The sequence below is a fragment of the Nelumbo lutea genome, chromosome 3, assembly GCF_056320005.1.
Source record: "Nelumbo lutea isolate HS-2025 chromosome 3, American lotus-T2T, whole genome shotgun sequence".
Taxonomy (NCBI): Eukaryota; Viridiplantae; Streptophyta; class Magnoliopsida; order Proteales; family Nelumbonaceae; genus Nelumbo; species Nelumbo lutea.
This window is the reverse complement of record NC_142686.1, coordinates 93339255-93359683: the sequence shown is the minus strand read 5'-3', so window position 1 is coordinate 93359683 and position 20429 is coordinate 93339255. Positions and strand designations below refer to the sequence as shown.

The 20429-nt window shown below is 38.3% G+C and overlaps 2 protein-coding genes and 1 long non-coding RNA gene across 4 annotated transcripts; 1 reads left to right on the top strand and 2 right to left on the bottom strand.

Moving 5' to 3' along the window:
* Positions 1–829: 829 nt before the first annotated feature.
* Positions 830–2055, bottom strand: LOC148866904 (uncharacterized). The gene is made up of 2 exons (XR_016109258.1): positions 1493–2055; positions 830–1356 (listed from the first exon to the last, which is right to left on the bottom strand). It is a non-coding gene; the product is annotated as an uncharacterized LOC148866904 (long non-coding RNA).
* A 298-nt stretch (positions 2056–2353) lies between these two features.
* LOC148866903 (protein RALF-like 19) lies at positions 2354–2740 on the top strand. The gene has a single exon (XM_088976438.1). It carries the CDS (start codon positions 2354–2356, stop codon positions 2738–2740), a length of 387 nt encoding a protein of 128 aa, XP_088832564.1.
* Positions 2741–14473: 11733 nt separating this feature from the next.
* On the bottom strand, positions 14474–17759 carry LOC148866902 (Leucine-rich repeat (LRR) family protein). 2 transcript variants are annotated; one of them, XM_088974706.1, is made up of 9 exons: positions 17557–17759; positions 16921–17461; positions 16033–16496; positions 15810–15945; positions 15622–15693; positions 15455–15523; positions 15287–15358; positions 15102–15173; positions 14474–14957 (listed from the first exon to the last, which is right to left on the bottom strand). In XM_088974706.1, exons 1-9 carry the CDS (start codon positions 17630–17632, stop codon positions 14921–14923), a joined length of 1539 nt encoding a protein of 512 aa, XP_088830832.1. In that variant the 5' UTR covers positions 17633–17759; the 3' UTR covers positions 14474–14920. The 2 variants fall into 2 exon arrangements, with proteins under 2 accessions (XP_088830832.1, XP_088830833.1); XM_088974707.1 differs by having other exon boundaries at positions 16921–17432; positions 17557–17695.
* Between the last annotated feature and the right edge of the window lie 2670 nt (positions 17760–20429).

Here is a 20429-nt window from a genome sequence, read left to right as displayed (position 1 = left end):
TGAACATGTGAGAGAAGAGATGAGATGAAAGGAACGGGGATTACCTTCGATGTATCTGTCGGAACGATTGTCAGCACTGGATTTTTCGCCAAGGGTGGATGAAGAGGCGCAGGGTCAGGGTTACACAAAATTACAAAGTGTATCAAGAGAGACGAATATGAGTGGGGGAATGGGGAAAGATTTGACACGGGATCTCCTGCCCACGAGAACTCTACTCATAAAACATCTCCACCCGCATAATACTATGTAAGAGGATAAGATAAACATGGACAGAATTCTCGTGAGAGGTCATGTGACGGGTTTCTATTGTTTGGGACATTTTTGGGGCATTCGAGAGATTGGCTTTTGTCTCGTTAGTTTGGCATGCTGATTGGAGCTGGATGTCTATCCAGAGAGAGAGAGAATATACTTTGAGAATGGTGTTATATATATATATATATATATGGTGAAATACATTGCAATCCCCATAAATTTGACATCCGTTCACGTATACAGTGGGGTTAAAAATTATTTGGATGGCCTGAACAATCATTCTCTTAAAAAGAGAGCCACTAGTCATTAAGGAATGGACTTAGCTTCTAACATCTATTGGGTTGTTTTGCTTTCTCCGCATTAATGAGCTAGTTAGGTTAGCCCACCTGTACTAGCTAGGCATTATAGAGTTCAAGCGTTGTGGTCAATTCGTTGATGAATTTACCAATTTGCCTCTAATGCAAGACACATGACAATCTTTGGTTAGTGGTTAATTTTGGCCCCATTATATACATATATTGTATTCTTCTAATTTTCTATCATTTTATCTATAGCCTTAAATTTAGAATTTCATGAATTGACACCTTAGAACCTATAAGCCAAATTGCACTGAATGTTTTAGGTTTCCAAAATGTGTCGTAGAAAATACAATTGAAAGGCTGCAGATGGGGTCGGTACCAGGTTGAATATGGGGTTGGGGTGGGCTTGGAAACTGCATTTTGCTGGATTCATTTGGATCAAATTTGGGTCAAAACATTGGGGGATCGGGTTAGAGTAAACCTGCACTGAATGCGACCCGTTGACATCCCTAATAAAATAAAATATATAGCTAACAAATGCGGCCACCCACCGTATATGACTAATAAACCTAAGCAATGAGGAGACGGGATCTGCCTCACACTAACATTATGGGCACATCCCACCGTGCATTAAAAACATCTCCCATATCTTATAATTTACGGGATTGGATGGAGTACGACAGCACCGCCAGCTCTCCCTGATCCTCTTCTCCATCAATTTTGGAGACGAGCATATCAATGCTAACACAATGATGGGCTGAGATGGAGGCAACACACCTTTGCCTAAGACCTTGCGCAAGTCCACCTGATCAAGGCAGAGGGTAATAAGGGAATTTCGTTAGTCTTTGGGGCTAATGGATCCGATTTATAAATTGGAGTCGGACAAGCTTAGTCCTTAATAATTCTTACGATTCTAAAGGCAAGAGAGTATGTTCTTTTACCTTGAGATGAACATCTCTTTTATAGCTGACATTGCCTTTTTTTGGCTTATATAGTTGGAGGCAGTTGGTGATCTACATCAGAAGTAACAAGGATGGCATGGTACTTGTCGAAAAGGATCCGGTGGTGGTGCATGCCTCCGGCGTTAATTACCACGACCTCCGGCTCCGGGCGGGATGTTTATGGTGCTTCCCGATACGGCCGTGCCCAGCACTCATGTGGCCTCTCTTCTTTTCTTGTTCTTCTCGAAACGGGTCACCATTTCTCTCCCTCCACTTCTTCGACTTCCCTCCCTTTTCTGATACAGAGAGCGCGACGGCGAGGAAGCTCAAGACTGCTTGACAATATATAGGTGGCGGAATAAAAGGAAGATGAGGATGGAAGCTTCAAGCTTTTGAGGTAGTCTCGAACTAGAGAGAGAGAGGGAGAGAGTTGCAGAAAGGGTGAAGTTGCCGGCCGGCATCAACGGCGTAATACTTCTTCGGAATAATGGAGGGTCTTTTCTCTACTATCTTTGGAAAAAAGAAAAGAATGAATTATATATAGGTAAAGGGCATTTGGACAAGGCATCTTGTATGTCATGGTCTGTGAGCCACAGAAATCCTAACAACTAGAAATCAACCAATGGCTTGAAGAAAAACAAGGAGCAAGAAGCGGGCAGTCCTCCAGAAACAGCCAATCACTAAGCCTGATTTCAATCCCACCATTCCTTGTCTCCAAAACCAGGACCCAGCCACCGTCTCTCCCTGTCCTTTAACAGGAAGGTGGGGGGCAGAGGCTAGAGACCTAATTAACACAACTCCACCTCCCTCACCTGTTCATCAACCCTTTCCCTCTTCTCTACAATCCTGCTGATTGCCGGAATGGCACTCCGGCTGTCCCTGGTCCTTCTCGTCCTGGTTCTAGCTTTCGTTGCCGAGTGTTCATCCGCCGATTCCTACTGGGATCTCAACCATTCCAGTGGCAGTGCGCGTGGGGATGGTCTATTCGCCGCCCCGAGGACTACATGCAATGGCCGGGTTGGCGACTGCATTGACGAGTCGGAGGAGATGATGGATCCCTCCGGCCACAAACGTGGACGACAACTCTTCAAAACCAACAAGTTCATTAGCTACGAGGCTTTGAAGAAGAACAAGGTCCCATGCCCACGTCCCGGCGACTCCTACTACAACTGTAGGAAAAGTAAGACGGTTAATCCTTACAGGCGTGGTTGCAGCGTCATCACATATTGCCAGAGGATCATTATATAAACGGACTCTACATTATCAACATGCTCTGGAGTTTGGAGAGAATTAATCTAATCCATTTACACAACAATCTCCATCTGTTTGCTGATTTCATTAATTAATAGTCCTCATTTCATCTTTCCTCCTCTGTGTTTTCATTAATAACTATGCATATGTTATATTATCGTTACGTTTGAATGTAATAATAAAAGATCATCCACCGCCTTGGGTGGCGCTCCTCCTCCTCCTCCTCCTCCTCCTCCCTCTCCAACCTGTTACTCTTCTTTAATTTGTTCCTCTCTATGTAAATGTAAGTGTTGTTGATGAAACGTAAGCCTACAATAAGGATAGAAAACCGTGGATATGAGATGATTTCTTTACAGGATTTTCACTTTACACGGTTGTATTAATTCTTATCCTTATGTTAATTTTCGCTTTCTATAATATTATATTAATTCTTAATCCAATTAATGATCATGGGTATTGGGTAGTGTTGAATTAAAGAAGCTAGCCAGATGGATTTACTATGGCCTTTTTATCAGGACTGTTGGGAGATATTGAAAGATGATCTATTGATGGTGTTTGATGAATTATAATTATTTTAAACATAATTATTAATATCAATTTATTAATACTAATTATAATTAATATAAATAAACATTCTCATAATCAATTATGTGAGCAAAAGTGTAAAAGTAAATATAATCAGCATTTAGCTTCAGTATCAATTTATTAATGCTAATTACAAAGTACTTTTTTCAGAGCCTTTTTGAGCTTTTCATACAACAGGCTTCACGTAGCAAAAGTGCAATCATGCATTACGTGATGAAGTTGAAAGAAATTGAATAAAAAGATTTTACCGCGAGTTACCGTTTTTACGGTAGAGGAAGGGGCTTGTACCTTCGGCCTTGGTTAACAGCCACACGCTCTAACCAACTGAGCTACTCCGACTAAGTTGTTTGTATATTGTTCATTCAAAAATTAAGTTACCAACCTAACACAGACATTCCTATATGAGCGAGTTTGTTTTTCTTCAGCAATCAAAAAAACTAGTGGGTATATCACCATTTTGTGCCACCTTTTTCGATTCACATGTGTTGAAGACAGAGGTAGCACAAAATTGTGATGTTACTAACATTGTATCTAGGAGATCCACGTTAATAAATTTGGGGCATCCAGGTCTCCTACGCACCACCGAGTCCGTATCTGCTACTCACACTAACCCCGCAATGAGGCCAATGTGAGGAGCAGATCCCAATTCCCTACACCCATGAGATACAATTGATGACACACAATCTAGTAGTTCCCTATTGAAAAGATTGTTCAGACATCAGCGAGTGAGGTCGGAGAATAGTCAAAGTACCTGAGGTGCTTTATCCAGGGTGGGCACTTCGATGCTTAAATAAAAAATGAATACTGTAAAGTAAGAGAGCAAGAGAGCAAATCGCACATACCTTCTTTGACCAATGAGACACCTTTGTATAGGCATAGGTTATCGTGGACTTCACGTAGTGTGTCCGAGATCTCTAGGAGGACGTGACTTATCGGTTCACCTCGTTTGAAGGTGGTTTCACACTCGGAGATGGCTTCCGCATAACACGATATAACTTATCCAGTTGCCTTTGAAGAGAGCGAGGAGGGGAGTCAGCTCTGTCATGGACGAGGCAACATGATCCCGGAGGATTCGAAGACAACAGCCCATGCATAATAGAGGTCGACCACCATGTAATGTAGGTCGCCAACCAAGCCTTAGTCAAGTCAACGACGAGAAGTCACCCCTCATGTCGAGGTCTCTGCCTTAGTCTTGAGATCGCCAACATGACCCTATGGAGGTGCAACTCTCAAGAGTGGTAGTCATGTCTTTAGCCACTTGAGTTGTTTGATCGAATCCACTGCAACTCTCTCTCTTCTCCAATCCTGACCACTGTTGTCGTCTCCACTCCATTCTCTGCCTCTACAACTAATGTAAAATAGAGCATCGCTACAACTAATGTAAAATTAATTATTACTTATTTTAATTTTTATTAATTATTAATTATTTTAATAGTTTTTAATATATTAATTTTCCAATTATTAAATATTTTTTAATTACTTCATAGACTTTATTCAATTTTTATTATATTTTAATTCTTAATAATTTATTTTAAAATTTATAAATTTATATGTACTTTCCAATTTTATTCTTATTTTAATAAATTATTTTTATTTTTATTTGTATTAATTATTAATTATTTTATTTTTTGTTAATTATTAAATATTTTAACTATTTTAAGATATTAATTTGATCTTTATTAAATATTTTTTCATTGCTTCATGGACTTTATTATTGTTTTCATTGTTATTTTAACTCTTAATAATTTATTTTTTAATTAATAAATTTATATGTATGTTTCAATTTTTCTTATTTTAATAAATTATTTTTATTTTTTTATAATTTACTCATTTTTTCAATATTAATTTGAATTTAATAAATTATTTTTTATGAAATAATGCAAATTGAACTCAAAATTACCATATGGTCTGTTTTAGGGGTAAAATAGTAAAATAAGGGAATTTTAGATGTTGAAGGGTTGATCCAACGCAAAACCTTATCTATTTAGAGTATCTAAAAAGTAGAAAAGCATCTATGTCTCTTTTCAGATTTCAAACACTTTTAATATCTTTTTATGTTTCAGACTTCAGATTTATCAAATGCCACCTTAGCCTTTGGACCTCTTTAACGGACCTAAGAGGTCCCATATCTAAGGTGCATTTGATTTTATCGGGGTTGGATTTGATGCCACGTTAGTTCACTATATAGCAAAGGAACTTTCTTGATGTGATTCCAAAGACACATTTGTTCAGGTTTAGCTTCATGCTAAATTTTTTTAACACGATGAAAACATCGGTTTGGTCAGCAATTAAAGTTTTAGAAGATATACATTTTTCTACCATATCATCTACATTGACCTCAACTTTATTGCTAATAAGTTCAGAAAAAAAAATGTTGTTTATAAGTCACTCGTAGGTCGCCCCAACATTCTTTAAACCAAAAGGCATGACTTTATAATAATATAGGCTCATTTCAGTTACGAAACCAGTTTTCTCCTAGTCGGCAAGATCCATTTGAATCTAGTTGTAACCAGAATAGGCATCCATGAAGCTCGACAACTTGAACCTCGAGGTCGCATCTACCAACTAGTCTATCCTGGGAAGTGGGAAGTTGTCCTTTGGGCAGGCTATGTTCAAGTCAGTGCAGTCGATGCACATGTGCCATTTCCTATTAGCCTTCTTCACGAGCATTGCGTTTGTAATCCAACTCGGGTAGTTGACCTATCTAATGAAGTTTGCTACGAGGAGCTTCCTGACCTCATCGATTATCCTCCACCTCTCCTAGGCGAAGTTCATTTTCCTCTACCTAACTAGTCTAACCAGGGGGTCAACATTTAGTTTATGAGTGTTGATAGAGGGGTCTATGCCGAGCATGTTAGCAATCAACCAAGTGAAAACATATAAATTAAAAAATAAAAAACTTACCGGCTCAGAGTGCAACAGTTCTTGTAGTCGAGTGCTGATCTGTACCGTCTTCTAGGGATTAGTATCTGAGACCGACACTAGGATAGTATCTTCCATCGGGAAACAAGACAATTTCTCTCTTTGCCTTTGTCTAGAGGTGGCTCCAGGTCAACTTCCATGACTTGCTTTCCTTTGCCTTTCAAGGATGCCATGTAGCATTTTCATAACACTAACTGATCTCTATGCATTACTCCCGCCTGTAGTTAGTGGGGAACTTCATAGCTAGGTGGTAGGTGGATACTACTACTCTAAGGGCGCGTAGGATAGGGTGAACCAAGATTGCATTATAGAGAAAGGAGGTTGCCACCACAAGAAAGTCATGATTAAATTGAACTCTGTTTGGCATGGAGTCTGTTGTCACTAACAGGTTTATCCTCTTAAGAGGTCTCACCACCTCTCCACTGAAGCCAACCAAGGGTACACCAGTTGAAACAATGTCCTTCCTTTGTAACTCCATATGCTCGAATGCCTTTAGGAACAGAATATTGGCCAGGCTATCAGAGTCCACAAGGATACACTTAGCTAGAAGTTAGGGATAATGAGTTTGACAACGAAGGTGTCATCATGAGGGTAGTGGACCCCGCGAGTGTCATCTTTGGTGAAGTATACCACCTCCTCAATGCACGGCCACTTCGGCGGGTTCTCCTCTTCATGGACTAGCTCGCGAACTGAGTTTTGGTTGGCCAAGGTGCTAAAACTTGCTTCTATTGACCCGCTCGTGATCATATTGATAACTCCTTGGATTGGGCAGTTGTCCTATTGCAGTTTGCATAGGGGTTGTTCTCTCCATGGCAGAGCTTCTTCTCTTCTTGGCAAGTTGACAAGGTGATCATGATTGTCTCTCTTTATAAACATTTTTAGGTACCCCCTCCTGATCATCTCTTCGATCTCATCCTTGAGGTTCTGGCTCTCATGTTGTGACCTCGCTCCCGATGGAAGTGGCATTACTTATCCTTGTTGTAGTTGGTTAGGTCTACCTTGAGGCGAGGAGGCCACTTCAAGTACTCGGCTGATTTAATCTGCATTAGAATCTCTCCTCTTTTTCCATTGAGGGGAGTATAGTTCTTCGTCTTAATAGGGGAAGTTTGGAAGAATCGGCTCAATGATCTATTACTTCTCTAAGGAGACCTAGTTCTATGGTAGGGCAACCTGTTGCATCTATTGTGAGGCAACTCGCTACGCTTAGGTGACCTACTCTTCTTCCGATGCTTGTTGCTTCCTCAGTCATCCTTTGGCCTCTTCCTCTTTCCATTTATCATGCTTCAATACCCAAGCGCTTCCTTGGCCTTTGTGTATTTGGCTACTTGATCAAGGAACTCCTTCATAGAAGTTGGAGGGTTCAACTCAATCTCCTAGTACAAGCCAAGGTGTCAGACGCCGTTAATCGCCATGGTGAGCTGGATTGATGGGTCAAGGTTTAAGACTTGTAATCTCTCTAGATTATACCACTTAACATATTGCCTCTATGTTTTGGTTGAGTCTATGGCCAACCCAGAGTTCCACATCCGAGCTATGCCTCGGGTAGAGGTCGAAAAGGCCATACATAGGCTTGCATTTGAGGCCTTGTGTAACTCCATTAAGGCTCGAAAGCTGTCTAAGTGATCCACCAGATCACTAGTGTCATCATATGATTTGAGGCCATACATAAGCCACCAAATCACTAGTGTGGTTCTAAAGGCCATACATAGGCCCGCACCTGAGGCCCCATGTAATTGTATCAGGGCTTGAAAGTTGTCTAAGTTTTCCACCAAATCACTAGTGTCTTCCTCATCCTTCGGGGCGAAGAGCTCTTCCTTGCATTGCGTCAGGTGCATCTACGGAGCCTCCTTCGGGACCCTCTTGAGGAACCGATATTGGTCGACCCAATCGAGGAGGTAGCTTAGTTGGTTTCTTCAGGTGGGACATATGTGGAGTCTCGAGCTTTTGAGGTGTGAATCCCCTCATAGTTGTTGTTCCTAGGTTGATTCTAGTTTTGGTCATTCTGATGGCAGGGGGAGATCCATCACTCAGTTCTGGTTCTAATTCAAGTCACTGGGTAGCTTATTCAAATTCACTACTGATGCGGGGATCTGACCAGTGACCTGTTGCTGCAGCGGCTGAGGTGCCTGTGGCATCTGCATGCCAGGCATGAACTATTGTTGTATCCCAGACATCGTTGTGAAACGGCCTCCCCGAGTCTACTTCTACAAGTCTATACCACAGATGTATTGCACCAACTTGTAAAATTGGCGGCCATCGATCCCAATGAGAACAACAAAAGGCTCAACCGGCGGGAGAGCCACAGCTAGAGAGGGCAATGGGAGGCTCAGTACTGGAGCCATCGAGGTGCTTGATAGGGTAATGGGGATAGTAATATGTCTAATTGTGATAGTTGGGTTCTCTATGTTCTATGCAGGCTAATTCTGCCCCCTGCCAAAGTGTTGTCAACTTAAATGTTGTCAGCATTGTTGATGTTAGTTTTGCTTGAGAATACCATTTCTTAGAGCTTAGAGAATGGGTGAGAACTTAGCTTTTGTGTAGTGGTTCCCATAGATGGTGCCAATTGATGATGTGCGATCTAGTAGCTCCATACTGGAATGACAACTCAGACATCAGCGAGTGAGGTCAATTGGCTAAATTACAAGAGAACCGTCAGAGTACCTAGGGTGGGCACTTTGATGCTTAAATCAGTGAAGAGTGTTTGTGAATGCTAAGAAGTTAGAGAGAAAGAGAGTCTAAGAGCAAAATCACGTGTACCTTCTTTGATCAATGGGACGCCTTTATATAGGTGCAAGTTGTTGTGGACTTAACATAGCATGTTCGAGATCTCTGGGAGGACGTGACTTACCGGTCTACCTAATTCAGAAGTGGTTTTATGCTCAGAGATGGCATTCACATAAAGCAATAGAGCTTATCCGGTTGCCTTCAAAGCAAGCGGGGAAGGAAATTGGCTTCGTCGATGAGGCAACATGATCCCAAAAGATTCGAAGACAATAGACCACACGTAATGGAGGTCGGCCACCACGTCATGCAAGTCACCAACCGGGCCTCAATTAGGTTGGGAACAAGAAGTCTTTCCTCATGCTGTGGTCTTTGCCTTAGTCTTGTGATTGCCAGCCTAACCCTGTGGAGGTGTCCACAGGTCGGCCCTGTCAAGGTGGTGCTAGAATAGTCAAGGCATGCGAGGTGTGCCTGAGGTGTAACCAAAGTCGTTACCTACATGGCATTGAGGTATCATACATCAGTCCTAGGTCACCACGTGTTGTGATGTCATTGGAGGGCTAAATCACCCCTCATCAACAATAGCTTCACATGGAGAACATCTCCCCATGAATTGTAATGTCTTGTGGGTAGGTGTGGGTAGTATATCCAAATGCTAATATGTGTCAATTTTCTATTTCCCTCTTATTTTATATCAAATCAACCACAGTTTAAGTTTAAGTTAACGCTCTAAATTTCAGGTTCAATTATTAAAATAACGAAAGTTGAAGCCACCTCAGGAAAACCTCATCTTAACTCGGTTCATTTACACCCCCTATTTGGATTTTTTTTTTGTGTAAATCCCAAATTAAATCCAGGGGAATTGTCTTAAAAACTATCCCTAAGGTTTAGGAAATGGACTTATTGTACCCTTACTGTTTATATATTTCCTTAAAGTACCCTCAAGTTTTTTGACGATTTCTCCTATCGTTGGCGTTCCATCACAAATTCACAATCCACTCCACATGCCACACCACATGACTTATATTTTGAGAAAATGACAGTAATACCCTTTTTATAGTTGAAAATGCCCCATTGTAATTGTTTCAGATGTAGCTAGAGCCTCAAAACAAGGAAGATGCTCATGGGATTATTCTGATGAACAATGGTTCTGCTCATGCGGGCAGAAAGAGATTGGTTTGTTCAAGCATTCTTAAGTGGATCTTAGGGAACTTTTCTCAAAGACCTTGCAAAAACTAAAAATTTTTGGAATGGAAAACTAGAGGTTTCCGACTAGACCTCCTTTGTTTAAGTTCAATTAATGGAGCTTCTTAGAAGGGGTCAAAACTTAAAAGGATTGAGTATTCCTCATAAAATGTACAGGAGAAACGGAACAAGCAAAAAGGAAATCTTAGTATCTTCCATAGTAATGGCGTCCAGTAACAATACCTCAGCCACACCTTGTCACCACTCACCATCGTTTTCCAAGAAAAGCGTAAGGAAAAGTGGTTTTCTAAGATACACTCTTACCTTCAATCTAATGGTCCTCCTTGCTGGAATTCAATCTTAGTTTGGAACCACCCTCCCTTGCAATTGTAGCCACCATAGCGCACAGGTCATGCTCTACCTAGTGGACTTGATGTCGTAAGTGGATTAACCAAATACTATCAAGATTTGTTCTACCATCTTTGAAAAAAAAAAAGAGACGGCTGATAGATGTTAAGGTTGTGGCAGGAGCTTTATGACAATATCAATTGGACCAAATGGTACTTGAGTCCTACCTAAATTATTTTTGGATTGTGTATTGTTAGATAAGTTTGTCTTAATTTTTATTATTTTTATTACTGATAAGACCAAAACCGTCCACCAAGTGGCAGCATGTGGGGGGTAAAGTTATCAATTGACAAGCTAACTTATCTTGGCAAGCTCATCTGGTCCTCACGAGCTATGACTTGACCTGGTCCTGACAAGCTACAAGCTGATTTGACACTAACTCATAACATGCACAAGCAACATGTGGCTGAGTTGGTTAGAACATCAGTGCCAATGCACTCCATGTAGGCCCACTGCCTACCACGTGCACACAACGTGTCAACTAAGGGAACGACAAGTTGACTGAGCTCCGACCACGTGTGAGAAACATGTCAGTTCTTGGATGAAGCCCCTCTCCTATAAATAGTGAGTCCCCCATTCATTTCGACACAACTGAACATGGTAGTATGCTACAATGAACAATGAATGTTGGACACCTCGACACATAAATCTCTCAAGCTCCCCCTATGAGCTCTTTAGCTCATTAAATGGAGCTCTCCAACTCCCCCTATGAGCTCTTCAGCTCATTCCGTGGTGTTCACCATCTCTCCCTACGAGCTCTCTAGCTCCCCGTACGAGCTCTTCAGCTCATCACATGGAGCTCATCAGCTCCCCCAACGAGCTTTTTAACTCACCGCATATAGCTCTCTAGTTCTCCTTACGAGCTTTCCAGCTCTCTAGCTCACTTTATTTTCCCTTGGCGATTACTGACTTAACCGTTCGGAATTCACATCTCTCGGATCACCCAGGGCCTCTTGCTGACTTAACTATCAGAGTTCATGCCCCTAGGATCACTCGGGGCCTCTGGCATCTCTTATGGTTCCAGGTCTCTCTTACTAGCCGAGGTGACACCCTACTCTAGCAACTTTCCATCCTTGCCCTTGTGGTCAATTTTGATCCTCATCAATTACATTTATTAATTTTATTACTTTTAAATGTGATGAACAAGCTTTGTTAAATGGCATTTAGACAAGAGTCTTAGGACATTTTTAATTGGGCCAAAGAGAGTCCTATCTATCTTAGCATTATTATTGGGTTATGTATTGTCAAATAAATTCAAAAAAAAAATCTAGAAGGGATTAGGGAGAGGGAGAGTTACTTTTCTATTAAGTTAAATTATGTTTTTATTAAATTGAATAAATAAAATAATTTTTGTTAAATTTGTTAACAATTTTTTATTGTTTTTTATGCTAATTTTTGTTGTGTATATCGTATTGATCGGCCCTACTCTAATGCATGAAATACAAGGTTTTTTAGGTTGGAAGTATTGATACACCCCTTCCATCCATCTCTTGAATCTTGGTGCGTGGAAATTCATCAATATGCATCCAAACTCATTTTCCAACATTTCTATTTCATTTTTTTCTCTCTAATAGCATTTAACCTAACAGTGCAGAGAACCTTTTTTTCCTGGTTGTTGATAAGCTATATGATCAACAAGGGGAAAATATCAAAAAATTGATACGAAATCTTGGTGATCTAACAATATTTACCGGTTGCTAGCAATAGAAAAAGCAACAAATTTTGATCAATCAAATATGTTTGGATGCACATCAAAAGGGGAGCACGGATCTTGTACTTTTTGTTATCATTCTAGATGTGCCGCCACTTTAGTGTCTTGACTCTTGTGTACAGGATGTGTACAACATTTTGTAGTCAATGAACTTCATGTGCCACTTGCGCAGTACAACTTGGTAGGCTATAAGTATGATGTCATATATTTAAGGGTTCAACTATGATACTAGGAAGATATGATACTGAAAAAACTTATAACCAATCAATCAATCGGCATCACGAATTTTAGCTTAGTTAACTGTGCATCACTTCAGGCATTCGTAGAAGGGGAATGCTAGTGCAATATGCATTTTAGCTTTGATGCAACTTCACTTCAAAGCAATCTTACACTGGAAAATGTTGTCACTCACAACGTCCATGCACCACAATAATGAATTAAGTTGTGGCACAATTTAGAAAACAAAATCACATTCAGAGAAGTTTCAAAGAAAAGAACTAAAGCCGAAATTAATAGGAAGAACAATTCTTCACTGAATACTTAAAAGAAAATCAACCAAAACTGGCATAGCTTTGCCCTAGCTACTCTTTATATAGACTTACACGCTTATGACTCCTACAAGAAAATTTCTTAATCTATGAGAACACTCTTTGATATAATCTTACTAAAACTCCTCAAAAAGAAAGTCTTAATTGAACATAAATTTGGGAATCACAATGTAACGTTAACTTGGTAATTATGAACTAAGATAGAAGTTTCGCGTTGACGCTAACTTGGTAATTGTGAATTAATATAGAAATTTCATGCTAACACTAACTTAGCAATTGTTTACTCGATTGGATCAGTAATGTATCTCAACTTCTTATGTGTCTTGGAGTGGTCCCAACATGCATAGAAACTTATTGGCCTTCTCTTGTACTGCATCCTCGTCCCTATATATACTAAGATGAACCTTCAAAAACCATCATATATTGCATAGGGTTGTATTTGGTACCATTGTTGTTTCTACCTGAAACGTTTTGGATTGATCAATACAAATTAGTAAGAGATATGTATTGTCACATCATATGTGAGAATTACTTTAGCTAACTAAGATTATTAACTTCACCCCCTTTGAGCAAGAACGACCAATTTGATGTTTCTAGAAAAAGTCTCTCTTACATGCATTTTTAAGATATGTCTATTTCAACCATAAATAACCTCAAATAACAATTATATGTCAATTTATATTAAGAAACCCAAAACATTTCAAGTAGAAACAACAACGATACCAATCACAACTTTAATGGCCAAGCAGGATTGGAGTTGCAAATGGTATCTGTTTGTCCGAATTTGAATTGAACTCTATCTACTCAAGGGTGATTCCAAATTCAATCGTGTTTATAATGGGACCATATATGGATTAACCCCTACACGATTCCATATGATTTGATTTGATTTAAATAGCTAGGTATGCTTTTGTATATCTAAAAGTTAAAATTTGTATTATATCTATTAGTAAAATTGGTTTGGATGTTCTACTTTTACTAAAGTGTTATAAAGGTTCAAGCTTCATACAAAATATTTTCAATTCATTTTGTTGATGATAGGGGTGGCCATGAGCTCGAATTCAACCGAGCTTCGAGTTGAATTCAAGCCTTTATTAATCGAGCCTAATAAAGTTCAGCTCGTGAGGCTCGCGAGCCGAGCTTTACATACATATAATAATAATAATAATAATAATAATAATAATAATAATAATAATAAGAAGAAGAAGAAGAAGAAGAAGAAGAAGAATTATTATATAATATTTTGATTTATATATATAATAATAACTAATTATTATAATTCTTAATTTTTTAAATATCAAATAAAAAATAATTTTTATATATATATTTTTTAGTTTTATAAAACATTTTTCTCAAGTCGAACTTGAGATTAGGAGCTTTTGACTCAAGTTGAGCTTGAGCTCAAGCCTCGTACTGCCTTGGTGAGCCAAGCTTGAATAGCTAGCTATTCAGCTCGGCTCAGCTCGAACCCACCCCTAGTTGATTACATAGATATAAAGGTCAGTTTTAGCTCATTTTAATAATGAAATATGATACTTCCATCTTTTTACTTTAATTTATTAATGCTATCCAATATCTGATTACGATTTAAAATCAATTCCAATCCAATATAAGTTCAATGAATAAAGATTTCATTCGACTCTGTACACTAAAGAATCAAATTTAGATCTAGTTTACTACGTAAGTCCAATTCATTTTAATTTATTTGCAGCCTAAGCAGGATTAGTTCTTTTTTCCTTCATGGAATGTAAGCTGCAACGCTTATTTACCCAAACATTCTTTTTCTACAAATTTTGTATTTGGTGCAAAAAGAATGAAAAGCTGTGTTTTCTATGGAGACATATATAGGGAAGCACATTACTTAGGGTAAGAAAGTCTTTCCCTGTATATGTTCAAACAAGAAAATTTAGATCTCTAAGCCTCTCTTTAATTGTCTTCTCTCTGCCTTTCGCCCTCCTCACTGATGAGCCTCATATCTCAGTTTCCAGGACCAAGTTCAAGCTTGTAGGAATTAAGGGAGACTGGACAATCCCTTCCCTGTGTCTTCAACCAGTGCAGCAATTTCTTGTTGCTCCTCTAATCCCTCTTGTTTTGTGTTCATACTGATTCAGTAAGATGATTTCCAGGAGACACCCTGAGCAAAAGGACAAAAATCAATCAAATTATCTCCTAGGCTTGGAGTCAAGCTACTGCAAATAATCTTGTTCTCAATTTGGGAAAACAAAGTTGATCAACAGCAAAAGAAAAAGGGAAAACAAAGTATGAGTCATGGGCTTACTGAATATTCAATCCAGGTTTCTTCTTTAGGATGTCAGGAACAGTACCCTGGAGGTTGTTGTTTTGGAGAAATCTGTCGTACAATCACAAAACCAATTAAGCTATATATGTTGAGATATGTCACATGCTATGACTTGGGATCTATGGCTGATAATTGTCTGTCAATTAAGAAATCAAGAAACTTACATCTCACGTAGCTTTGCGAGCTTCCCCAGTGACTGGGGGAAGGGCCCTTCAAACTGGTTGTTCTCCAAATGTCTTCCCAGTCAATTGTAACAAACCAGATAGGTGCATAGAAAATGTCAATGAATACAAAATAATGAAAGATAGAAATTGTAAAGAGGGAGAGCTTACAAGGTCACCAACTCATTCAATTGAAGCAGATTTGGAATAGTGCCTGTGAGCTTGTTTCCCCCAGCCCAACTGTAGTGATATCCACTGAGATGAGTCAGTAACATGACTTGCTTAATAAGCCAAAAAATTTAAAGTGAAAGTAAGGTTTATGGAACAATATTGCCTACAGATGAGCCAGTGCAGTTAAATTGGCTACGCTTGGGGACAGTGTTCCAGACAGGCCAAGGTTTGTTAGGTTCCTGTAACAAGTCCAAAACAAGCAAATCATTGTCAGAAAAACTTAGGCTGATTTCATCGGTCGCAGGAAAGGTGAAAATAATACAAGCATTCCAGACCCAGACATTTCACAACTCACAAAGTGGTAACTCGTGCAAGATGTCCCTGAGAACATGAAACCCCTGTCCATGAGTTTTCATGGGGTAGACATGGATCTCCATGCCAATCAGGGGGTGGGTTGTTTAGCTTTTCTGCTATGTCTTCCATTGCCATCACTGTCACACAGAGAAAAAGTTAGTTAGGCAACAAGATGGAGATGGAGATAGAGTTGGGGTTGGAATTCGAATTGGATCTGGGGATACCATCTCTAGTAAGAGTTCTTCCACCAAGAGGAAATATTTGAAGTATCTCCCCTGCATTAATGATAGGCCCAACAGGCACTTCCTCCCCTGGAGTCAAGATGATCTCTATTGTCCCAGAGAGAGGCCAACTTGTGGCATAGACTGAGACACCCTTGTCTGTTGCATTGAGGTCATTATAGAAATTCATACCATCCACAGTAACATTAAAGACTCTCCAGCTGTATGGGCTTGGGCTTCTATTATCTTGGAAGTAGAGGGCAATGTAAAAGTTGCTTCTGGGGAGCGGCACAGTTGGCCACTGTATATGGAGCTCCTTGCCTGGGCTGGTAGTGATGGCCGACAGAAACACCTTGGATGGTGGAAAGTTCCAAAAATCTTCTGAAGATACATTAGACTGGCTGGCAACAATAGGGTTGGAGTCTTTGAATGGTTGCCAATATCGGTTGAATGCATCATCTGGAAAGCTAGTTTCAAAAATCACATTATCAAAATCACAAACAACTTCAGGGTGCCACTATGATTTCATGGAGGAAAGCAGATTTGTTCATCTTTAAAATTAATGCTGGAAACTTTTATGGAAATTGAAACTACAACTAGTCTGTAATGCAGCATTCATATGGGTTCATAAGTTTTGCTGTGATATCCTCAAAGGGCATAAAAAAAAACTACCAGAACCCATCTGTGTATATCCATCAGGGCCCTTCCATTTGTGGGTCCCTGATAAACAGTTGAAACATTCAAATTCTCAGTAATTCTGACTCTCCAAGCCAAGAAAATAACAAGCTATACCTTTCAACCAGAGACGGAGAACAAGAGACATGGTTCCATTGTTAATAATCAGAAACTAGAACAAAAACTCAAGGAGAGACATGCTCAGAGAATCTGTACCTGATCATATCGCCATCGTAGCCGAAGGAATTTCGAGCTACAGTAATAAGTGCATGCTTGGAGAAATTAGTCGAGTTATACATGGAACTCTCTAGGATATCCAACTCTAACGCATTGATAAATGGACTAGAGACGGTGTGCTCATTCCTGGCAAGACAAACGCTCATCATCTTCACACGAGTGACGACAATGATCTCATAGTAGGAGCTGAGGCCATTAGCAAAATCATCTGTTGTATTAACCACGCTCCATTTGGTCCCTTCAATGATCTGATCAAAAACGGGAGGCACCTTCCCTCCATCAAAACCCCCATAGTAATAAATTGTTCGAATCATGTACTTCCCTCCTTTGCTCACCGGGATCTCGTAGCAGTACTTGCGAGCAGACTTGTCGGGGAAGAACCTCAAAGTGGACAAAAGGGGCATCAAGTTTGGGTCGTCCAGCGTGGTTTTGTTCCCGACGGTGATGAAACCGTCGTCGGCGATCCAGTCAAGGCCACCCACAACGATTTCCTTCGATCCGCCAGAGTTGATGCGAAAGCCTGCCAAAAGTACGTGAGGTGCCCATGATGAACAATAACGAGAAGAATAGATTAATACAAGAAAGAACGAAAACAAAGGTTGGGTCGGGTTATACCTCTAGGAGGAGAACGAACAGCATCAACTGCGAGAGGAATACTGACAAGCCATAAGAGAAAGATGGAGAGAGACATTGCCGGGAAGTACTAGAAGCCTGGAACAGAGATTGAACGTGGAGTTTTGCTTGAAAGAGAGAGAGAGCAAACGATGAACCAGGATCATGAAATGAGAAAGGTTGGTTAGTCTTGTCTGGTTTTCACAGTGTTGCCACATGGAGAGCTGTGAAACAGAGTTAGAATGAGAAGGTGGATATGTTAAACTATTTGACCAGGTCAAACCGGCCAAAGGTGGGCAATCAGCCTAGAGAGAGAGAGAAAGAACCAACTGCAAGAAGGCAACTAGATAGGTTAATGCAGGTACCTTGCAAAACAAGGTATAAAATGGTCTATGCACGGGATTTTTTAAGAGAAAGCTAATAATAGAAATATATAAGAGTATATAATTATTTTATATTTTTAAATTTTTAAATAATTAATAATTATTTATATATTGGATTCAACCATGATATAGGAAAGATATGATATCTGAAATTTTTTTACCGGTTCGCCCATATCATAAACGTGGTAGTCAATCAGGTGTTATTTATCAAAATTCATGGATGGATTTTGATTGGTCAAAATTCTTTCAATACCATATCTTTCCTGCATCATAGATTTTTTCTTATATTTTACAAAAATAATAATAATTAATTTCAGCTAAGGTTGCTCATTAAACTAGTGAAACTGACGAATCCGACCAACTCAACTTGAGTTGGTCAGTTTTCTAGTATTTTCGGTTGGCTTTGGTTCAACAATTTCCCAACCCAGCTAGGTTGGATTAGTTTTGCTTTAGCCATTTGTAAATTGAACAACCCGACCATATATATTAGCCTTTTATATTTTTAATATATTTTTTTAATGTAGAAAAGTGGGAAAATTCTCATGTTTCTTAGACTAAAATATTTTATATCATAAATTTATTTTTAATAATTCCACTATAATTTTTTAAGTTTAAATTTTTTGAACCGACCAACCAAACAGAAAATCGACCCAAATCAATATAACTCGAGTTGGTCGGTTTTTACAAATGGTTAATCGATTTCAGATAACTAACTCCCCAACCTGACTAGGTCAATTTGGTTTGGTTGGCCAAACAACCAACAATCAAACCAAACCAACCCGTGAAAGCTCCTAATCTCAACTAAATTAATAGCCTAATCTCTAATAAGCAACAATAGTTTAATCTCCAATAATTATTGAAAATATATAGCTAAAATACATAACTATTGAAAATATATTTATAATGAAAATACAATAATTAAAAAATACAATGAATACTAAAAAATATATTAAATTAATCAATAAATAATGTAATCCATAATAAATATTAATCAATAAATTATAACAAAAATACAATAAATATAATAAGTACAATAAACTAAATGTAAAATTTTAAATAATAGTATTTCATTTTCTATTAAATAACAAAACAAAAAAAATTATACATAATTATTAAAAATATAGTTATCACATAAAACAATAGATAATTAATGAAAATGCAGTAAATATTAATTATGATATATAAATATATAATAAATATATATTAAGATTTTAAAATTATTATTAATAAATATTATGGAAAATTCCCGATTAGTACCTTGTACTTTGGGTCTAGTGTCACTTTGGTCCCTGAACTTTAAAATGCGACAATTTAGTACCCAAACTTTTAAAAGTGGCAATCGAGTACCTGCCATTAACTAGTTGTTAATCAGCCATTAAGTGACATTTTAAAAAGACACAAATGCCCTTCAAGTGTCATCTAATTTTCTTTATCAACTATCCAAACATTGACAAAAATATTAATAGTCTCAAATCCTTGCCTCTTCTATTCAAGAAAGTTAGGGTCACCAAAGTGCCCACTCAAACGTAACCCCAACTTTCTTGAATGGAAGAAGCAAGGATTCAGAACTGTTAATTTTTTGTCAACGTTTAGATAGTTGATAAAGAAAATTAAATGATACTCAAAGGGCATTTGTGTTTGTTTCAAATGTCACTTAACAACAAGTTAACTACTAATTAATGCCAGGTATTGGATTGTCACGTTTTGAAAGTTTGGGTACAGAATTGTCACATTTTAAAGTTTGGGGACCAAAGTGACACTAGGCACAAAGTACAAGGTACTAATCGGGAATTCTCCCTAAATATTAGTTGTTTTGAAAGTTGTTTTCTAGAATTATTAATTGATATAAGTGAAATTAATTATTTACAATGCTATTTAGTTATTTAAATAATATCATTGTTTAAAGTTTAAAATATTAAATATTTATTGAATTTAATAATCTATAAAATTATAATTTATACTGCTATGTTATTAATTATTTAAAATGTTAAATTATTATTAATTTGAATGTTATAATTATTTTTCTAGTTTTAAGAAACATTTTAAGTTTATTGCATAATTTCATTAATTTAACTATTAAAATATTTATTAACTATTTAGGCTATTGGGAATGTGTGTGTGAGAGAGAGAGAGAGAGGGGGGTTTTAGGTAATTTTTTTATGGGGAAAGAGAGCATCTCATTGGTTGTAGGGGTGGATTTGAGCCAAGTCGAGCCGAATACTTGGTTATTCAAGCCCAACTCGTTGAAATAGTATTAGTATATACAAAACATTATTTACTATTATACATGAAAATAAAAATATTATTATATATAATAAAAATTATTTATTATATATGTATGTATGTATAATAAAAAATTATTTATTTATTATACTAGACTCGATTAGGCTTGTGAGCCTCACGAGATGAACTTCACTAGGCTCAAACTCGGCTCCACTCCTGTAGGAGGCACCTCGGCAAGCCTCCTCAATGTCTGCCCTCCCGATGTGCCCT

Excerpts from the sequence above, each read along its gene's own strand:
- LOC148866903 (XM_088976438.1), top strand. The coding sequence starts at position 2,354 with ATGGCACTCCGGCTGTCCCTGGTCCTTCTCGTCCTGGTTCTAGCTTTC.
- LOC148866902 (XM_088974706.1), bottom strand. The coding sequence starts at position 17,632 with ATGTCTCTCTCCATCTTTCTCTTATGGCTTGTCAGTATTCCTCTCGCA. Across the intron at positions 15,359-15,454 it reads TTGAATGAGTTGGTGACCTT|ACATTTGGAGAACAACCAGT; the intron begins GTAAGCTCTCCC and ends TTGACTGGGAAG. Across the intron at positions 15,174-15,286 it reads CTCGCAAAGCTACGTGAGAT|ATTTCTCCAAAACAACAACC; the intron begins GTAAGTTTCTTG and ends ATTGTACGACAG.